Source organism: Geotrypetes seraphini, chromosome 2 (genome assembly GCF_902459505.1).
Source record: "Geotrypetes seraphini chromosome 2, aGeoSer1.1, whole genome shotgun sequence".
NCBI lineage: Eukaryota > Metazoa > Chordata > Amphibia > Gymnophiona > Dermophiidae > Geotrypetes > Geotrypetes seraphini.
This window is the reverse complement of record NC_047085.1, coordinates 357,554,187-357,569,407: the sequence shown is the minus strand read 5'-3', so window position 1 is coordinate 357,569,407 and position 15,221 is coordinate 357,554,187. Positions and strand designations below refer to the sequence as shown.

General features: G+C 42.4%; 1 protein-coding gene across 5 annotated transcripts in view; it reads left to right on the top strand.

The window, feature by feature from the left end:
- The window catches only part of ULK4 (unc-51 like kinase 4), a 487,365-nt gene that overhangs the window by 255,554 nt on the left and 216,590 nt on the right, over positions 1-15,221 (top strand). For all 5 annotated transcript variants that reach the window (XM_033930453.1, XM_033930452.1, XM_033930451.1 and 2 more), the window contains 4 exons: positions 4,558-4,609; positions 5,763-5,857; positions 8,651-8,702; positions 8,795-8,939. In XM_033930453.1, coding sequence (XP_033786344.1) covers positions 4,558-4,609; positions 5,763-5,857; positions 8,651-8,702; positions 8,795-8,939 — 344 coding nt within the window. The remainder of the gene's footprint in view (positions 1-4,557; positions 4,610-5,762; positions 5,858-8,650; positions 8,703-8,794; positions 8,940-15,221) is intronic.

Below are 15,221 nucleotides of genomic sequence, written 5' to 3'. Positions count from 1 at the left end.
ATGCATTAATTAATTCATACATATTGTAAGGTAAATAAAATAATACCCACCCACATCCCCACTTAACAAATCTCTTATTATGGGAAAATGTTTTTCCCGAGCCGCATTAAAGTCCTTTTAAAGTTTTCTGCATTTATATCATTTTTAAAATATTTATGATTTTATGTTCTCATTTATGTATTTTAAGTAGATTTTAATGTGCATTTGTTTCTTTCATTTCTTGCTATTTGAAAATTGTAGGCCCCAGACATAGACTAGTAGTTGAAACATGGTCCTTGGGTTCTTTAAATAAAGCTGATTTGAACTCTACTAGTAAACTTCCATTTCTTAAAGCCAGGTTCACTAATTTTATGGCTACAGGAAGCAAAATAAATTGGAATCAGCTGTTCCTGTAGTGTCTGGTGCAAAACAGCTGAAGAAGGAGCCACTTTTGCTGTCCAAAATGGCATCATTAGATCATGTGATAGTTACTGTGCTAGTGACAGAAATTAATGTTGAAAACCTTTGTTGAATCTATGAACAAATCCACATAGTATCAAAGCAGAGTTAATTTCAATGCCTGAATTTGATGATTGACTTTCTTCTTTGGAAGATTGAGTTGCCCTTCACCGAGAAATTGAGAAGGCGAGCAGTTGCAGCAGATGGAATAATGTGCAGCTCAGAGGCTTCCCCAAGGGCATGGAAGGCACTATTTTAAATCTAGATATAATACAACTGGTACCAATTTTATTAGACTTACATTTTAAAATGGCCTTTAAACTTGAGAGGGTATTCTGAATTACTGTGAAGTCATTTCTACAGGCAGGTTGTGTGAGGCCATTAATCTTTAAAATTCTCCATTATCAACATGCCCAATAAATTTGAGACCGAAAACTAAAGCTCCACTGATATGGCAAGGCCAATGCCTGGTAAATCCTCCTCAACCTTTTGGGTACAACAACAACCAGATGTAAGCAGCTACTGCAGTTTTGACCATAACTCAATGCTCTTGGAGATTGATGTGACCTATTCTACCTTCCTGATTAAGAGTCACACTTAATAATGTATTGAGGGATGTTGAGGACCTGAAAGATCTGGCTATTTCTCCACAAGCAGATAGATAGAGGTGAATGTAAGCAATAAGGGGCCGATTCTAGAAATGTCGCTGTAAGTTAGGCGGTGGTAGGCGTCCTAATGCCACCTAACTTAATCAGTTTAATTGGATTTAAAGGGCACATTAATTGACTGCATCCTTTAAAAACAATTAAAACCTCATAAAAAATGTAGGAACCTACAAAAAGGGATTTGGAATTGCGTCTACAGAGGTGCTTAGCAGCGCCTAATTTCAAAGTAAGCATGGTTTGGGCCAGAAATGACCTAAGGCGCTCCTAGGTGCCTCTTAGAGAATGACACGGTGGCGGTTACTCGCGGCTAGCCGCGTTTAGCCGCGGGTAACCCGCCGGAACGGGGAAAGAAAAATGGCAGTCGCTACGGGGACAAGGCCATTCACCACCCCGTGGAGCGGTGAATGGTCTTGTCTCCGCAGTGAGGCATCAAGGATCGCGCGGTCCCCGCAGCCACCGCCCGCCCGCCCATAGCGTTTAGCCAGTTCCCTCCCTCCACCTCATCTTATATTCCAAGTTTGCCTGCTTCCTTTTTCCCGAGCCGCACGCGTTCAAAAAGCCGTGCATGCACGGCTGCGCGAGTCGATCAATCTTCTCCTCTGACGCAACCGGAAACAGGAAGTTGCAGGAGAGGAGAAGTTTGATCGACTTGCGCAACCGCGCGTGCGTGTCTTTTTGAATGCGTGCAGCTCGGGGAAAAAGAAAGCCGGCAGAATATAAGGTGAGGTGGAGGGAGGGTGGGGGCTGCTGGACCGCGCGATCGCGTGTTTTCCCTGCTCAAAATAGGAAGGAAGGAGTGAAAGGAAAATAAATTCTGGGCCAAGGGGATGAAGAGCGAAAGAAAGAAACCCACAGCAGGAAAGAAAGGGGAAGACAGGAAGATGAACCAGATGCTGGAAGCAGGGGGGGGGAAGAAAGAGGGAAATAAGCTAGATGGGGTTGAAAAGAAGAGACACACTGGTATGGAAGAGGAAGATAGGGGAAATCTGGACAGAGGAAAGTAACAGAAAGAGGGGAAATTATGTGCATGGGGCATAGGGACAGAGACATAAAGGCGACATGCCATGGGGATGGTATATTGACACTGGGGGGGGCAATGCCAGATACATAGGGAAGATATTAGAAATGGGGAAAAGAGGAACACAGAAACGAGATGGTTTGTGGGGATGGGACAGGGACCGAGCTCGCAGGCTCCAGCGGCTTGCACAAGTTACATTGTAACGTGCCACGAAAATAAGAGGGAGGGAGGGAGGTAGATAGATAGGCCACGCGAGAGGAGCTGAAGGGTGGTAGAAAGGAACAGATGGTAAAGGAGGGAGGGAAGGGTGGTGGAGGAGAGGAATAGAACAGACATTGAAAGAGGGTAGAGAGGAACAGACCCTGAAGGGAAATGTGGAAGACAGAGTGGGGAGAAGATGCTGGAAGGGAAGAAGACAGATGCCAGACTATGGGGGAGCGGAGGGAAGAAGATGGGTGCTAGACCAATTGGGGGGAGGGCGAAGGGAGAGGCACAGTAACAGCAAATAGAAGACGCAGAGAGAAGACACACAGTGGATGGAAGTAATTGAATGAGAAGATGTGGAAAGCAGAAACCAGACAACAAAGGTAGAAAAAAAATTCTATTTATTTATTTATTTTTTGCTTTAGGATAAAGTAGTATATTAGTTGTGTTGATAAAAATTTATAAACAAAGCCCTGCCAACTGAACATCTCTTTCTCTAGTTCAGCAGCAGGAACTTTGATTTATAAGAACAGAATAAGCTAAATATTAGAGTACTAAGGCTTATATGGATGCTGCGTGGACGGTGACGGGGCGGTGAATGGGATGGCAGTGGCGGTGACGGGGCGGTGAAAGGGATGGCGGTGACGGTGACAGGGCGGTGCAGAGAATGGTGGGCTGGGGACGGGGCGGTGACGGGGACAGATTTTTTCCCCGTGTCATTCTCTAGTGCCTCTATAGACACGATTCACATCAAATATAGGTGCCCTTAATGTAGGAATTCAAAACATTATCAGCACCTATGTTTAACTGTAGCCACAATTCTGACAATGGCACCTATGCATGATTGACACGCGGATGGAGCCATTTTTGTAGGCACTGGCCAGTGTAGGCACCATTTCCAGAATCCAGCCCTCATGGTTTATGGCTAAATCATACTTTAAGATCAGTAATGATGCTAGAGCTTGTACAAGGGCTTGGTTTAGATAAACTTAGCAGTTTTTGTAAACTCTGACTCTGGCTACTTCTGATGAAGACTGATTCCATACTAATATGGGTCCTAAGCTGGCTGCATGCTGACTTTCTCTTTCCTCATTAATTTATTGTTTAGGCTTCCTTAAATTCTGTATGTTTCTCATCATTTCTCCTCTCGTTTTCAGGCCACCCCTATTCTTGCACTTTCCCCTCCCTCCTGTTTCTATACAATACAGTATAAAATGTTATATACCACCATTTCCCAAAATACTGGTTCAATACTGTTTACAATAATACAATAATATGCTACAGTAGTACAAAACTAGGAATAATACTATTAATGATACTTATTTCAGTGCAATAGAAATGGTATGCTGAACAGTAGGGTAATCTTCCTAAACCTGTGAACCTTTCCAGAAGATGCCAGTCAGACTTCTGAAATTCCTCCTCCTCCTTCATATGCTGCACTACCCCCTTCAGTTCTATCTTTTGCAACTGAACCAGAAGGTGCTTTTCTGTTCTGCTCGGAGTTCCCTTTATTATTTTGTGTTTTTTTGCGGTCTCTTCAGGTTTTTTGCCATTGTTTCAGAGACCCCTGTTAACAGGAAATGCTGGGCCTGTGTGGAGATTGAGCAGGCACTATGGTCTGCAGCTGGTAGGTGCATCCTACGGGGACCTGCTGTGCCAATCTGCTGAATATTTCTGGAGCTCAGGGCTCGTACCCCACCATTTGCCCACTTGACATTGTCAGGAGCTTGAGTGCTGTCTGTTAGGCACCAATAGTGTACCTAAGGTGTGCTCACAATACCAGCTGTGTTTCTTCCTTCCCCCTTTTTCTGAGTGGTACATGGTCTGGAGGGTTGAGGTCCGGTCCAACCCAGGTCCACTATTCTATTATCTAGAGAGCAGCTAAATTTGGCACCCTTTGTATAACTTTTAGCATGGTCCCAGACTGCCCCAAATCTCACTCCAATTTAAAATAGATAATTTTGGACATTTGATGATTTCAATAATTAATAATTATTCATATAATCACTGGAAATTTTCAGGAAAAAATACACTGGTGTGGTTGGCACCTTCCATTGACAACATAAGTGCTTTTGAATATGGTTTCTTATCATCTATAATATACAGTATGAACATTTTACAGTTCTAAATATGTATCATTTTAGACATGTATTACAATTATATTGTAACTAATATTTGAGTTTAGCTGTTTACTATGTGTTTTTTTCTTAATATATCAATATTTATTTCTAGAATCACATCATATCAGTAGACTCTGGTGAGACCAACTTAGAAGGAGCAGTGGGTAAGTACATCTCAGGGCATTCTCATTTCTTGTATGAAAGTCAGCTTAACATAGAAGTTAATTGTGTCACTGAGGGGAAGATTCTTTAATGTTAGCAGTAAAATCCGACGGGCCGCTATCGCAGCCACTATTGTAAAAATTTCAAAAAGACGAGTCATTCTTTTAAAAACCACGCATGCAAATGAGGTTCATGGAGGGTTGCTAAATTTGCATGGGATGAGTCGCTGGTGATAGCAATTGGCACACTCGCAGAATACGCCCGCAAGTTTTAAAAAAAATCCCAAAGATCAGTAGGATGCCCACTCCCTCTCGCCTCCACTGTCAAGCAACCCCCTGCCCCGACAGCGGGAGGGATGCCCACTCCCTCCCACTGCTGCCATAAAGCAACCCTCCCCTGACAATGAGAGGGATGCCCACTCCTTCCTGCCATCGCCATCGTACCCCCGATGACCCCCCGCCCCCCTCCCCACTTTCTTCAAGAAGGCCAGCCAGAGAGATGCCTATTCCCTTTGGCCGGCAGGTCTGCCTTTTCAAAATGATGGGCCTTCCCCTTCTCAGAGCATCCTCCTATAGGAGGGGGCCTTAGGCACCTGGGACGATCAGAGTCTTAGGCCCCTCCCTGGTGCATCTCAGATGCACCAGGAAGTAGAAGCACCACCATTTTGAAGAGGCGGGTCTACCAGCTAGAGGGAGTAGGCATCCCTCTGGCCAACCTTCCTGAAGAAGGTTGGGGTCATCGGGTGCACGATGGTGGGAGGTAGTGGGCAACCTTACTTTCCTGTCAGTGCCTGAGCCAATCCACACTCAGGCACTGATAGGAAAGTAAGACAATGACAGCTCAGACCCTTTCTGAAAAATTTGCCACATATATACTACAACGAGGTTAGGGAATCACCCAACAATGATGGAGAATTGCCTGGAGTGCTCATTTTAATATTAATGACCTCATTGTACTACATTTGCATGGCAGAGTCGGAGACTGCTAGAAAGCTTGGAAAAGTCCGCAGTGAGCCGTTTGATAATCAGCCACTAAAACACATGCACTCTAAACCGGCTGAAGCAGGTTTAGTAAACACTGTTAGAGGCACAGTAAGTTTTGAGAATCTTTCTCTGAATGCCCTAATGTAATACAATTATTTTTTCTTATGCTCAGGTCAAGCTGCATCAGATGAATTGATCAGAACAGCTTTATCAGTATTTGAAGCTATAATACAGCATCCAGTCTTGTTGACACTACACCACGTGACAGTAAGCTTTGGCAGCGTATGAAACAATGTTCTCATACTTATTGACAGCATTCCCACTTATAGAGTGCTGCAAAGTAGTAATTTTCATGACCTTAAATAATTTACGATAGTAAAAAATGATTTCAGCTATTCAGTTTAGAATAAAGAATTTTGCTTAGTGTGGGAGAAAAGTCAAATGGCAATCTGGAACATTTAAACATAAAGGTGATAATTTTATAAAAATGTTATCACACATAAAGTGTTCAAGCCAAGGCTGAAGACTTGAATAGTGGGGGCAGAAAGAAATCCCAGAATGAGTCTCCTCTCCCAAAATGGAGGAAGGTTTCCAGTCTGCAATTTCAAATAAGTCAGACACAAAGGCTTTATAACCGTCAGATTCAGATTTATTAATATCACTTATGTCTGGGGAAAGAAATATGCCTTTTGTCCTCCTATCTTTCTCTCCAAAGGAAAGCTCTAAAATTTTAACATTTATACTTCATGTGACATCATTTGGAATACAATTGCATAGCTGATCACATGGCCTGTTCTTTCTGGGAATACATTGCTGGGACATTGCATAAACAATCTCTTTGCACTTGCACCTTCTGTGCCTGGCACACTTAAAAACAAAAATTTGCCAATACTCAATAATACAGAATAATACTCAGATACAGAATAATGATGTCACTGATCACAAATAAATTTTTATTATTTGTAATCATGAACATGATTGCTCGCCACTTGCCTCGCTGCCAGGAATTGTCAACAATATTTTTAGAACAATGCTCAAATTTGGGAATGGGAGGTTGTTTGAACAAATTTGAGAGTTTCATAAGGATTATGAAATTGGCACTATATAGATTTTAACATCTGTGAAGGCTCATAGTTCATCATATAGGACAGTTCCATTTATATCCTTATTATCACTGATAAATGAAGCTGCAAACCATTGCATTGCTGTTGGAGCTGATCATGGTCCATTTAAGCAAGTTTATTGATGTTGTATAACAAGTTGAACTGATTGTAGTGTTGTTCTAACTGCTCAAATCTTTCATTGAGGGGTTTCTTTGCAACCTTCAAACTCTTAAAAAAAATTTAGATGGAATTTATCCTCAGGTGATTTGAGGTGGTTTATCATCTTGTTCTGCAAACAACAAAGGGGAGAACCAACAAGGGTCTGCAGTCAGGAATACGAAGGCAAAACCAAAACAAAGAAAACTGCAGATGGGCGTACAATGATGCAAGCAAAGTTTATTATAACAATAGATAAAATGCGGTTAAAAACATCACCTAAAAGCAAACAAGTGGGCCCGACACGGTCCATGTTTCGGAAAACACGCCTTCATCAAGGGTCCTATTAAATCAAATAAAACATACAGAATAAAATTCTGTCAATACATATATATATATATATATATATATATATATATATATATATAAATGCATCAGCGTATATAAATAAAGAAGTGCACAAATCGAAAATTGAACCATGAAGTGTAAACCTTAAAACCATGAAAGACACAGGCATATAGGTGAAAAACCTAAAAATAAGTTGTAATAGATAAATGATGAATATAAGAAGAAACATCCAAAACAAAACAAAAACATTTTTTAAAAAGCAAATGTAACATGCAGATGTGCATCAACACCAATGGTGATGAAGCAAATGAATAGTGTAAGGAGCAAGCCAAAAAAGGTTGAAAAGGAAGTGAATTTGAACTAATGAATGCCATCAATGAGTAAAACTAATGAGGCTAAAAAGGGGTACCACCGATAAGTGAAACCAGTAAGAAAAAGAACAAGAAAATGAAAAAAATATCATGATGATATATTGAAACATACCCAAATGAAGAAAGAATGAGTTAAAACTGCAAACAAGCTGTGAAAATAAATTATACTGATAAAGAGGCATAAAGGGAATTACATAAGTATTATGCATTAAGGGACGGAAGAGAAAGTTTGTCATTATACTAAAACAAGGGGGAGATATGTGGGTCTAGACTTCATTAATGAGAAGATTAGACCTGAAATGATGAATCGGGACACAGGGACATCATAAGCTGCTAACAAAGGCACAAAAAGTTTTAAAATAATTTATGGTAAAAAAAAAACCTTCGTCTGCATATCACTGTGAGGTTAAAAGTAAGCACTGATAGCAAAAAACGTTTTAAAATAATAATTCCTCTAGTCCATCAGTACGTACTTTTAACCTCACAGTGATATGCAGACAAAGTTGTTTTTTTTTTACCATAAATTCTTTTAAAATTTTTTGTGTCCCTATTCATCATTTCAGGTCTAATCTTCTCATTAATGCAGTCTAGACCCACATATCTCCCCCTTGTTTTAGTATACTGACAAACTTTCTCTTCTGTCCCTTAGTGCATAATACTACCAGCTTTCTTCATTTATCATGCGCGTATACCAATATTATGTCTGTCAGAAAGAAAGCCAACTTCATAAGGGATTGGATCATGGAGGACAACTTGGATTATATGTTCCTCACTGAAACTTGGCTTCCTTCGCCTGAGGACCCTATTATCAAAGACGTCTATCCATCAGGCTATACAATACTTTCACTATGCAGAGAGAACAAGCAAGGAGGTGGCCTAGCTCTCATAGTAAAAGACTTCCTCCATATCAATCTACTAGAGTTTGAACAGCACAACAACATTGAAATTTTGGCACGTCAATTGTCTAGCCCTATTTTAAATATAGAAAAATAATGACAGATAAAGCAGACCAAATGGCCTATCTAGTCTGTCCAACCATGGCATCTTAATCTAACCCATACTTGTTGAATGTTCTTTTTTAGATTGTGGACTGCATTCTCCCACAATTAGTTTCATTGGTCCGCAGTCAGAATGGTAAGAATAACTGCATTGAAATTTCCATGAATTCTATGTTTAGATTTGGTTAGATGTGATTGTGATCAATTTTTTACATTTTGTTTTTCAAGTGGAATGGAGACTCTTCAGCTTGCGAGTGCTTGCAGAAACCACATCATTACTTCTTAACCATGAGATCATGGCTGGAGACAAAGAAGAGAGTGTTGATTTAAACAGCAAGTTTTTGTCTCTCATTAGAGATTCTTTGCTTCCCCAGTAAGTGTTTTATACTTCTGTTGTTAAAAAGAGAGAAAGGTAAAGAAATAAAAAAATGGGAAACTAGAAGAATGAATTGCAACTGTATATGCATAGGACAATTTGCAAATAAAGTTATATATTTAATGGTGATCAACAACAAGATAATTCTATAAAGTGGATACTAATTTTATGCACTGAATATATTCATCTATGTTAATATGTTGCCTAAGTGATGTTGTATAATCAGGTGCACATTTCTTTTAAGTTCAGTTTTTTTCTTGAAATTTGGAAGCAAACATAAAACACAATATTCTTGTACAATCCCATTTTATTCCGGAACCAGTAGGTTATTTCTTTCTACCCACCAGGACTTTGTAGGAAGCCTCAAACTTCAGAAACTTAAATCCCTCCCTCTCTTACCTTATCACTGACCCTGTTAGCATCAATTTTCCTTCCTACAAGCCAGGCTGTAGGAGGTTGTCTTTTCTGCTCATGTTTTATTTTGTGTATTTTCAGTCTTTCCATTTGCGATTTTCGCCCTCATGCTGCGGAAGTTTCCTGCAGGCCTAAGCAGCAGAAGACTTTTGTGTTTGGGGGGTCCCAAAAGCTGCTCCCTAGACCCTGCCCTATATCTGCCCAAGCTCTGCCCCAGACCCCGCCTCCATAATAATAGTACTAATTATAAATGCCATTTCATCCATTCATTTTTCATATACACACAATATAATCTTATTAACACACAATGGTAACCACAAAATTAAACTACACAAAGCACACTCTTTTCCCCCTCCCCACCACTGCACAGCATTTCTTCCTCTCTCCTCTACACCCCATGTGCAACGTCTTCCTCTCTCTCACTGTCTACCATCTCTCACTCCCTCCCTTGCTGCAAAGGGAATGGGGAAAGAAAGAGATGGATCCAGGGTGCCTCTCTCCCACCCCCTCTACTGCCACATCCAGTATTTTTTCCTCTCTTATCCTCTGGACTGTGTGCAGCATCTTTCGCTCTGCCCACCAGCCCCAAGTCCAACATTTCTGCTTCTATCACCCTTCTCCAGCTCCATGCCACATCTCTTCCTCCATTCCCGCCACCAGCATGTCCAACATTCCTCCCTCTTGCATCCATTTCCACCTGTCCCACTGTTTCCTCTCTACCACCACATCCAACATTTCTCCCTTTCATCTCTCTCTTCCACATTCCTTTCCCATCACCATGTCCAATAATTCTCTCACTCACTATGCCCAACAATTCTTTTCTTTCTTTCCCCATGTACACCATCTCTTTCCCTCTCACTCACACCCATGCTTAACAATTCTCCCTTTGGATTCCCTCCCCACCTCAGCATCTCTTTCCCCCATCCTTCCATCCCCATGTCCTTCCAAGTTCATGCTCCCTCCCTCCCTTCTGTGTCTCAAGTTAGTGCCCTCTCCCTCCTTCTTTCCAGTCTTTGTCCCAAGTTTGTGCCCCCTATCTCGCTTCTGTGTCTCAACATGTTCCCTCTCCATTCTGTATCCCAAATTCATTCCCCCTCCCTCATTTGTCCCAAGTTCACACTCCCTTCCTTCCTTGTCTCAATGTGCCCCTCCCTCCCATGTTCCAACGTGCCCCTCTCCCTCCCTCCTGTGACTCAGTGTGCCTCTCCCTCCCTCCCTTCTGTGACACAAGTTCATGCCCCTCATGCCTCCTCCTTCTTTCCAGCTACACCTCCTTCTTCACAAAGCCACAGACAGCAGCAGCAGATTATGGCTAGAGGTCCTGGTGTGCTGGCTGCGTGGCCTGCTACCTAAAGGTATGTGGCCACGCAGCTTACATGTTTTCTTTCTCTTTACTTATTGTAGTTCTAGCCCTTCTTTCCCTTTTGTTCCCGTTTGTCAATGTTTTTATACGTCTCTGAAAAGTTGTCATTACTCCTGGTATGTTTTGTCTTTTTAAACTGTATTTTAACCAAAAATGGTTTTAACATTTTTGTACACTGCCTAGAAGGCTTGATTAGGCGGTATATGAAATTTTAAATAAACTTGAAGCATTGCTTTATACCTTTTCACTTTTTATCTAAACAACTTTCTATCTCTACTATTACAATTACTATTATTTCTGTAGCACTACCAGACATGTGCAGTGCTATACTAAAAAGACAGTCTCTGCTTGAAAGAGCTTACAACCTAAACAGACAAGACAGACACACAAGATCTCCTTCTTTCACCTCCTAGCTTTCACATTTCTTATTCCCCTATTCTCTTTTATCTGCTTCCCATTACCACATTTCTACCCTTGTATACTCATTATTCTGCTCATTCATCTCCTTGACAACTCTCTCACATGGATCCACCACTTCTAGTATCTCCCTTCCTTGTTGCTTACCCCACCCTTGTAATCCAGCATTTCCTTCCTCTCTTTCTTTCTCTCTCCCTCCAAGAAGTCCAACATCTCTCCTTTCTGCCCTACCACTACGTCCTCCCTAGTATGACATCTCTCACTCTCCTGGCCCCCTGTCCTTATCCCCTCCACCTTTTCATAGCTATATCTTCTCTGCTTTCCCCATTGTCCATCTCTCCCTCCTCCTTCTGTTCCCTCCCCTGAATCTCTTTCCCTTTCCCCATCTTGTCCTCTCCACCAAATCTATCTCTCCCTCTCCTCATTTTGCCCCCTCCACATCCATTTCTCCCGTTTCTCCTTAGACAAACAGGGGAAATGCAGGCACACTTGTAGGTGAAGTCATTTCCTCCCTCCCTTATTCCATTCCACACATATCTCCCTCCTTCCCTCATCTGAGTCCCACATCTCTCCCATCCCCGAAGTCCTATATGATCCCTCTCTACCAGTATTCTACTTCTCCCCGAATCTGAAATGTCTCGGGTGGGGCCTTATTTCTAGGGCACTCTGGTGGAAGAGGCACCTTGCTACCGGCCAGCATGCCTGCCTGTCCCTTCACTGGCATTTACTCCTCCCCCCTACTCCCTTCCTCCCACCTGCTGCGTGTCTTCCTGGTTGGCACTCTCTGCTGCACTCCTTCACCTGCATCTACTCATCCCCCTTCCTCCCTCCCACCCACCACGTGTCTATCTTTAATTTCTTATAAAAGCGCTGCGCTGCCCTGCCGCCAGCCCCGGCGTCTTCTCTCCACTGCGACCAGTCCTAGCAGAAAAAGGAAGTTGTCAGAGATGTCAGGCTACAGTGGAGAGAAGACGCTGGGGCCAGTGGCAGGGAAGCACAGCACTTTAATAAGAAATTAAAGATAGACACGCGGTGGATGGGAGGGAGGAAGGGGGATGAGTAGATGCAGGCGAAGGAGTGCAGCAGAGAATGCCAACCAGCAAGCATGCTGGTCGGTACCAAGATGCCACTCCCAGCCTTGCAAGAAATGTTTTTCCCCCACAGAATCCCTGTTGGGCCCTGTTATAGCACTACGGACAATTTTTGGGGAGGTCAGGGCCCCTTTGCCCCCCGTTCTGACATCTATGCCTCCAGGGACAACTCTGACTGTGAGAGATCACAGACCTTTGGGGAAGGTCTGCTTCTGGAGGGTTCCCTGTTTGTCAGTAAGCCCTCTGGATAGCCTGTACATCAGATTGGAACTCAGGGACCATTCCTTTGGGAGCTTGCTCACCCCAGGTTGGTCCGCTAGTGGGTCTAGCGCAGGCTGAGTGGTTCCATGGAGGCACACCCGGGATTGGAGCCAGACTGCGTTCCTCCTCCAGGTGTTTTGCATAGTGTGGCCAAGGGTGGTGGAGGTACCCGGCCATGGATGTTCAGCCGATGGGGCTGTCAGAAGATTCAAAATCCAGCTTTCCAGTAATTTGAGGCAGAGGATCTTCCTGTGAGCTTTGTCTGCAATGTTTTCCTATCAGCACATGTTTCTGTGTGTAAAAGCTGACAGCCTGAATCAGTGATTTTGGGGGGTCATTATAAGGGGTTTTTAGGTGGTTTCCATGCATGCTCCCCCCCTAAAATTGCTTTTTTTTTGAGGGTTATATAAATATATTGAAACAATTAGGAATTTAAAGAAGCAAATTTTTCAAACAGTGCCCAGATTTTGATATGCTTATTTATATGATTAAGTTTCTCAGCAATTTTACATTCATACTTGTAAATTAAGCAAATAAAATTCCACCAAAATGCAAAATGTACAGTACAATTATTTTTCCATCGATTAACATAGTAAGTGGCTGCAAATAAAGACCTGAACGGTCCATCCAGTCTACCCATTAGTTATATCCATTAAAAATTAATGATTAAATTAACTTGTCTCTTCTTTGATATTTGATTATAATCTTTAAAGCAATAACAAACAAAATGTTAAATAACTCTTAGGGCTCCTTTTATCAAGCCGCGCTAGCGGTTTAACGCGCGTAATAACGCGCACTAAACCATGGGACATGCTAGCCACTACCGCCTCCTCTTGAGCAAGTGGTAGTTTTTGGCCAGCACGGGGGTTAACGTGTGATGAAAAGTCACACGAGTTATCCCCGCTAGCGCGGCTTGATAAAAGGAGCCCTTAGTCTCATCCAAAAGATAATCAGATAGATATAAAGAAGGAAAAAGAATTAATTTGTATGACAATAGTAATTTGATATTTAAAATTGCATTAATTCTGTCCTACACTGTGGACCAAAAGAATGTATATTAACACAAGAAAGACATGCTCAAATGTACCAGTTTTGCTTTAAAGAACCAACATAGGTTAGACAGTTCCTTGTTTGATTTATTCTGTTAACAGGAGTCCATAAACCTTTATGTATCATAAAAAGTAGTATGGGAGCAGATGCTAAAGCTCTAATCACTTCAGACCAAAATAATAATCATTGAGCCTCTGAGACCATATTTTGTGCAAAACATATAAAGTAAAGGGTATGGGATCTCATATACCACTTTTTCTGTATGGTTTACGCAATCAAAGTGGTTTACATATTTTTAGATACTTACCATATTTTTTGCTCCATAAGACACACCTGGCCATAAGACGCACCCTAGATTTAGAGTAGGAAAACAAGAAAAAAACATTCTGAACCAAATTCTCCCTACCAGGCTCTGCACCCTGTCTCCCTCCCTCTGGTGATCTAGTGGTAAGCCAGGACAGGGCACAGGGTGGGCAGGGAAAGTGCACAGAGCAGGCAGGCCTAGTGGTAGGCCCCATACCCCCCACGTACTCCCCAGTACCTTAAATCATCCCCCCATACTCCTAAGTGGCCCCCATGTACCTGTAATCATCCCTCCATACCCCCATGTACCTTAAATCATCCCCTCATACAACCACGTGCTCCCCAGTACCTTAAATCATCCCCCATACCTTCCATGTACCTTAAATCATCCCTGTATACCCCCACATGCCTCCTAGTACATGAAATCATCCCCCTAGAAAACCACATGCCCCCCAGTACCTTAAATTGTCCCCCCACATACCCCCAGTACCTTTTTTAATTATACCCCCTGTACCTTTAATCATACCCCCTCAGTACCTTTTTAAATTCCTCCCTCCTTAGATGGCTCTCATCTTTCCCAGCCAGCGGCGCACAGGCCAGAAGCACAGAGATCAGGAGCAAGTCCTCCGCTCTCCTGCCTGGGCTCACGCCTGGCGAGTCCCGTGAGAGCTGACTGCATCCATTCGGAGATCAGCATGGGCCCAGGCGGAAGTGCAAGTGCGGAGGGCTTGCTCCTGATCTCTGCACATCTGGCCTGTGCACTGCTGGCCAGGAAATACACTGGACCACCAGGTACGATGGCAGCGAGCGAGCAGGTGGGTGGGTTTTAAAGATGCAGCAGTGGTGGAGGGATTTATAAAAATATGCGGTAGTGGGTGGATTAAAAATATGCAGCAGTGGTGGGGGGGTAAAATATGCAGCAGTGGGGGAATTTAAAAGATGCGGCAGCAGCAGGCTTAACAAATTTGTATTTTCGTTTCATAAGACGCACATACATTTCCACCCCTTTTTGGGAATGGAAAAAGTGCATCTTATGGAGAGAAAAATACGGTATTTTGTACCTGGGGCAATGAAGTGTTAAGCGACTTGCCCAGAGTCACAAGGAGCTGCAGTAAGAATCAAACTCGCAAACTCAGGGTTCTGAGGCAGCTGCTCTAACCACTAGGCCACTCTTCAACTTCCTATTTAAGCAGTAGCTTATAGAATCAAGAAGCAGTTATTGAAAAATAATTCTGGTTCAAAGAATTTGCAATAAGAAAAGAAGAGAATACACAAGAACAAAGTTGAATGTTTTTAAAAATCTGTGAAGAAGGTAAAGAATATCTTTCTTATAATGGAGCCAATGTAATAATAGAAGTCCCGTGTAATATTTCTTTCTAA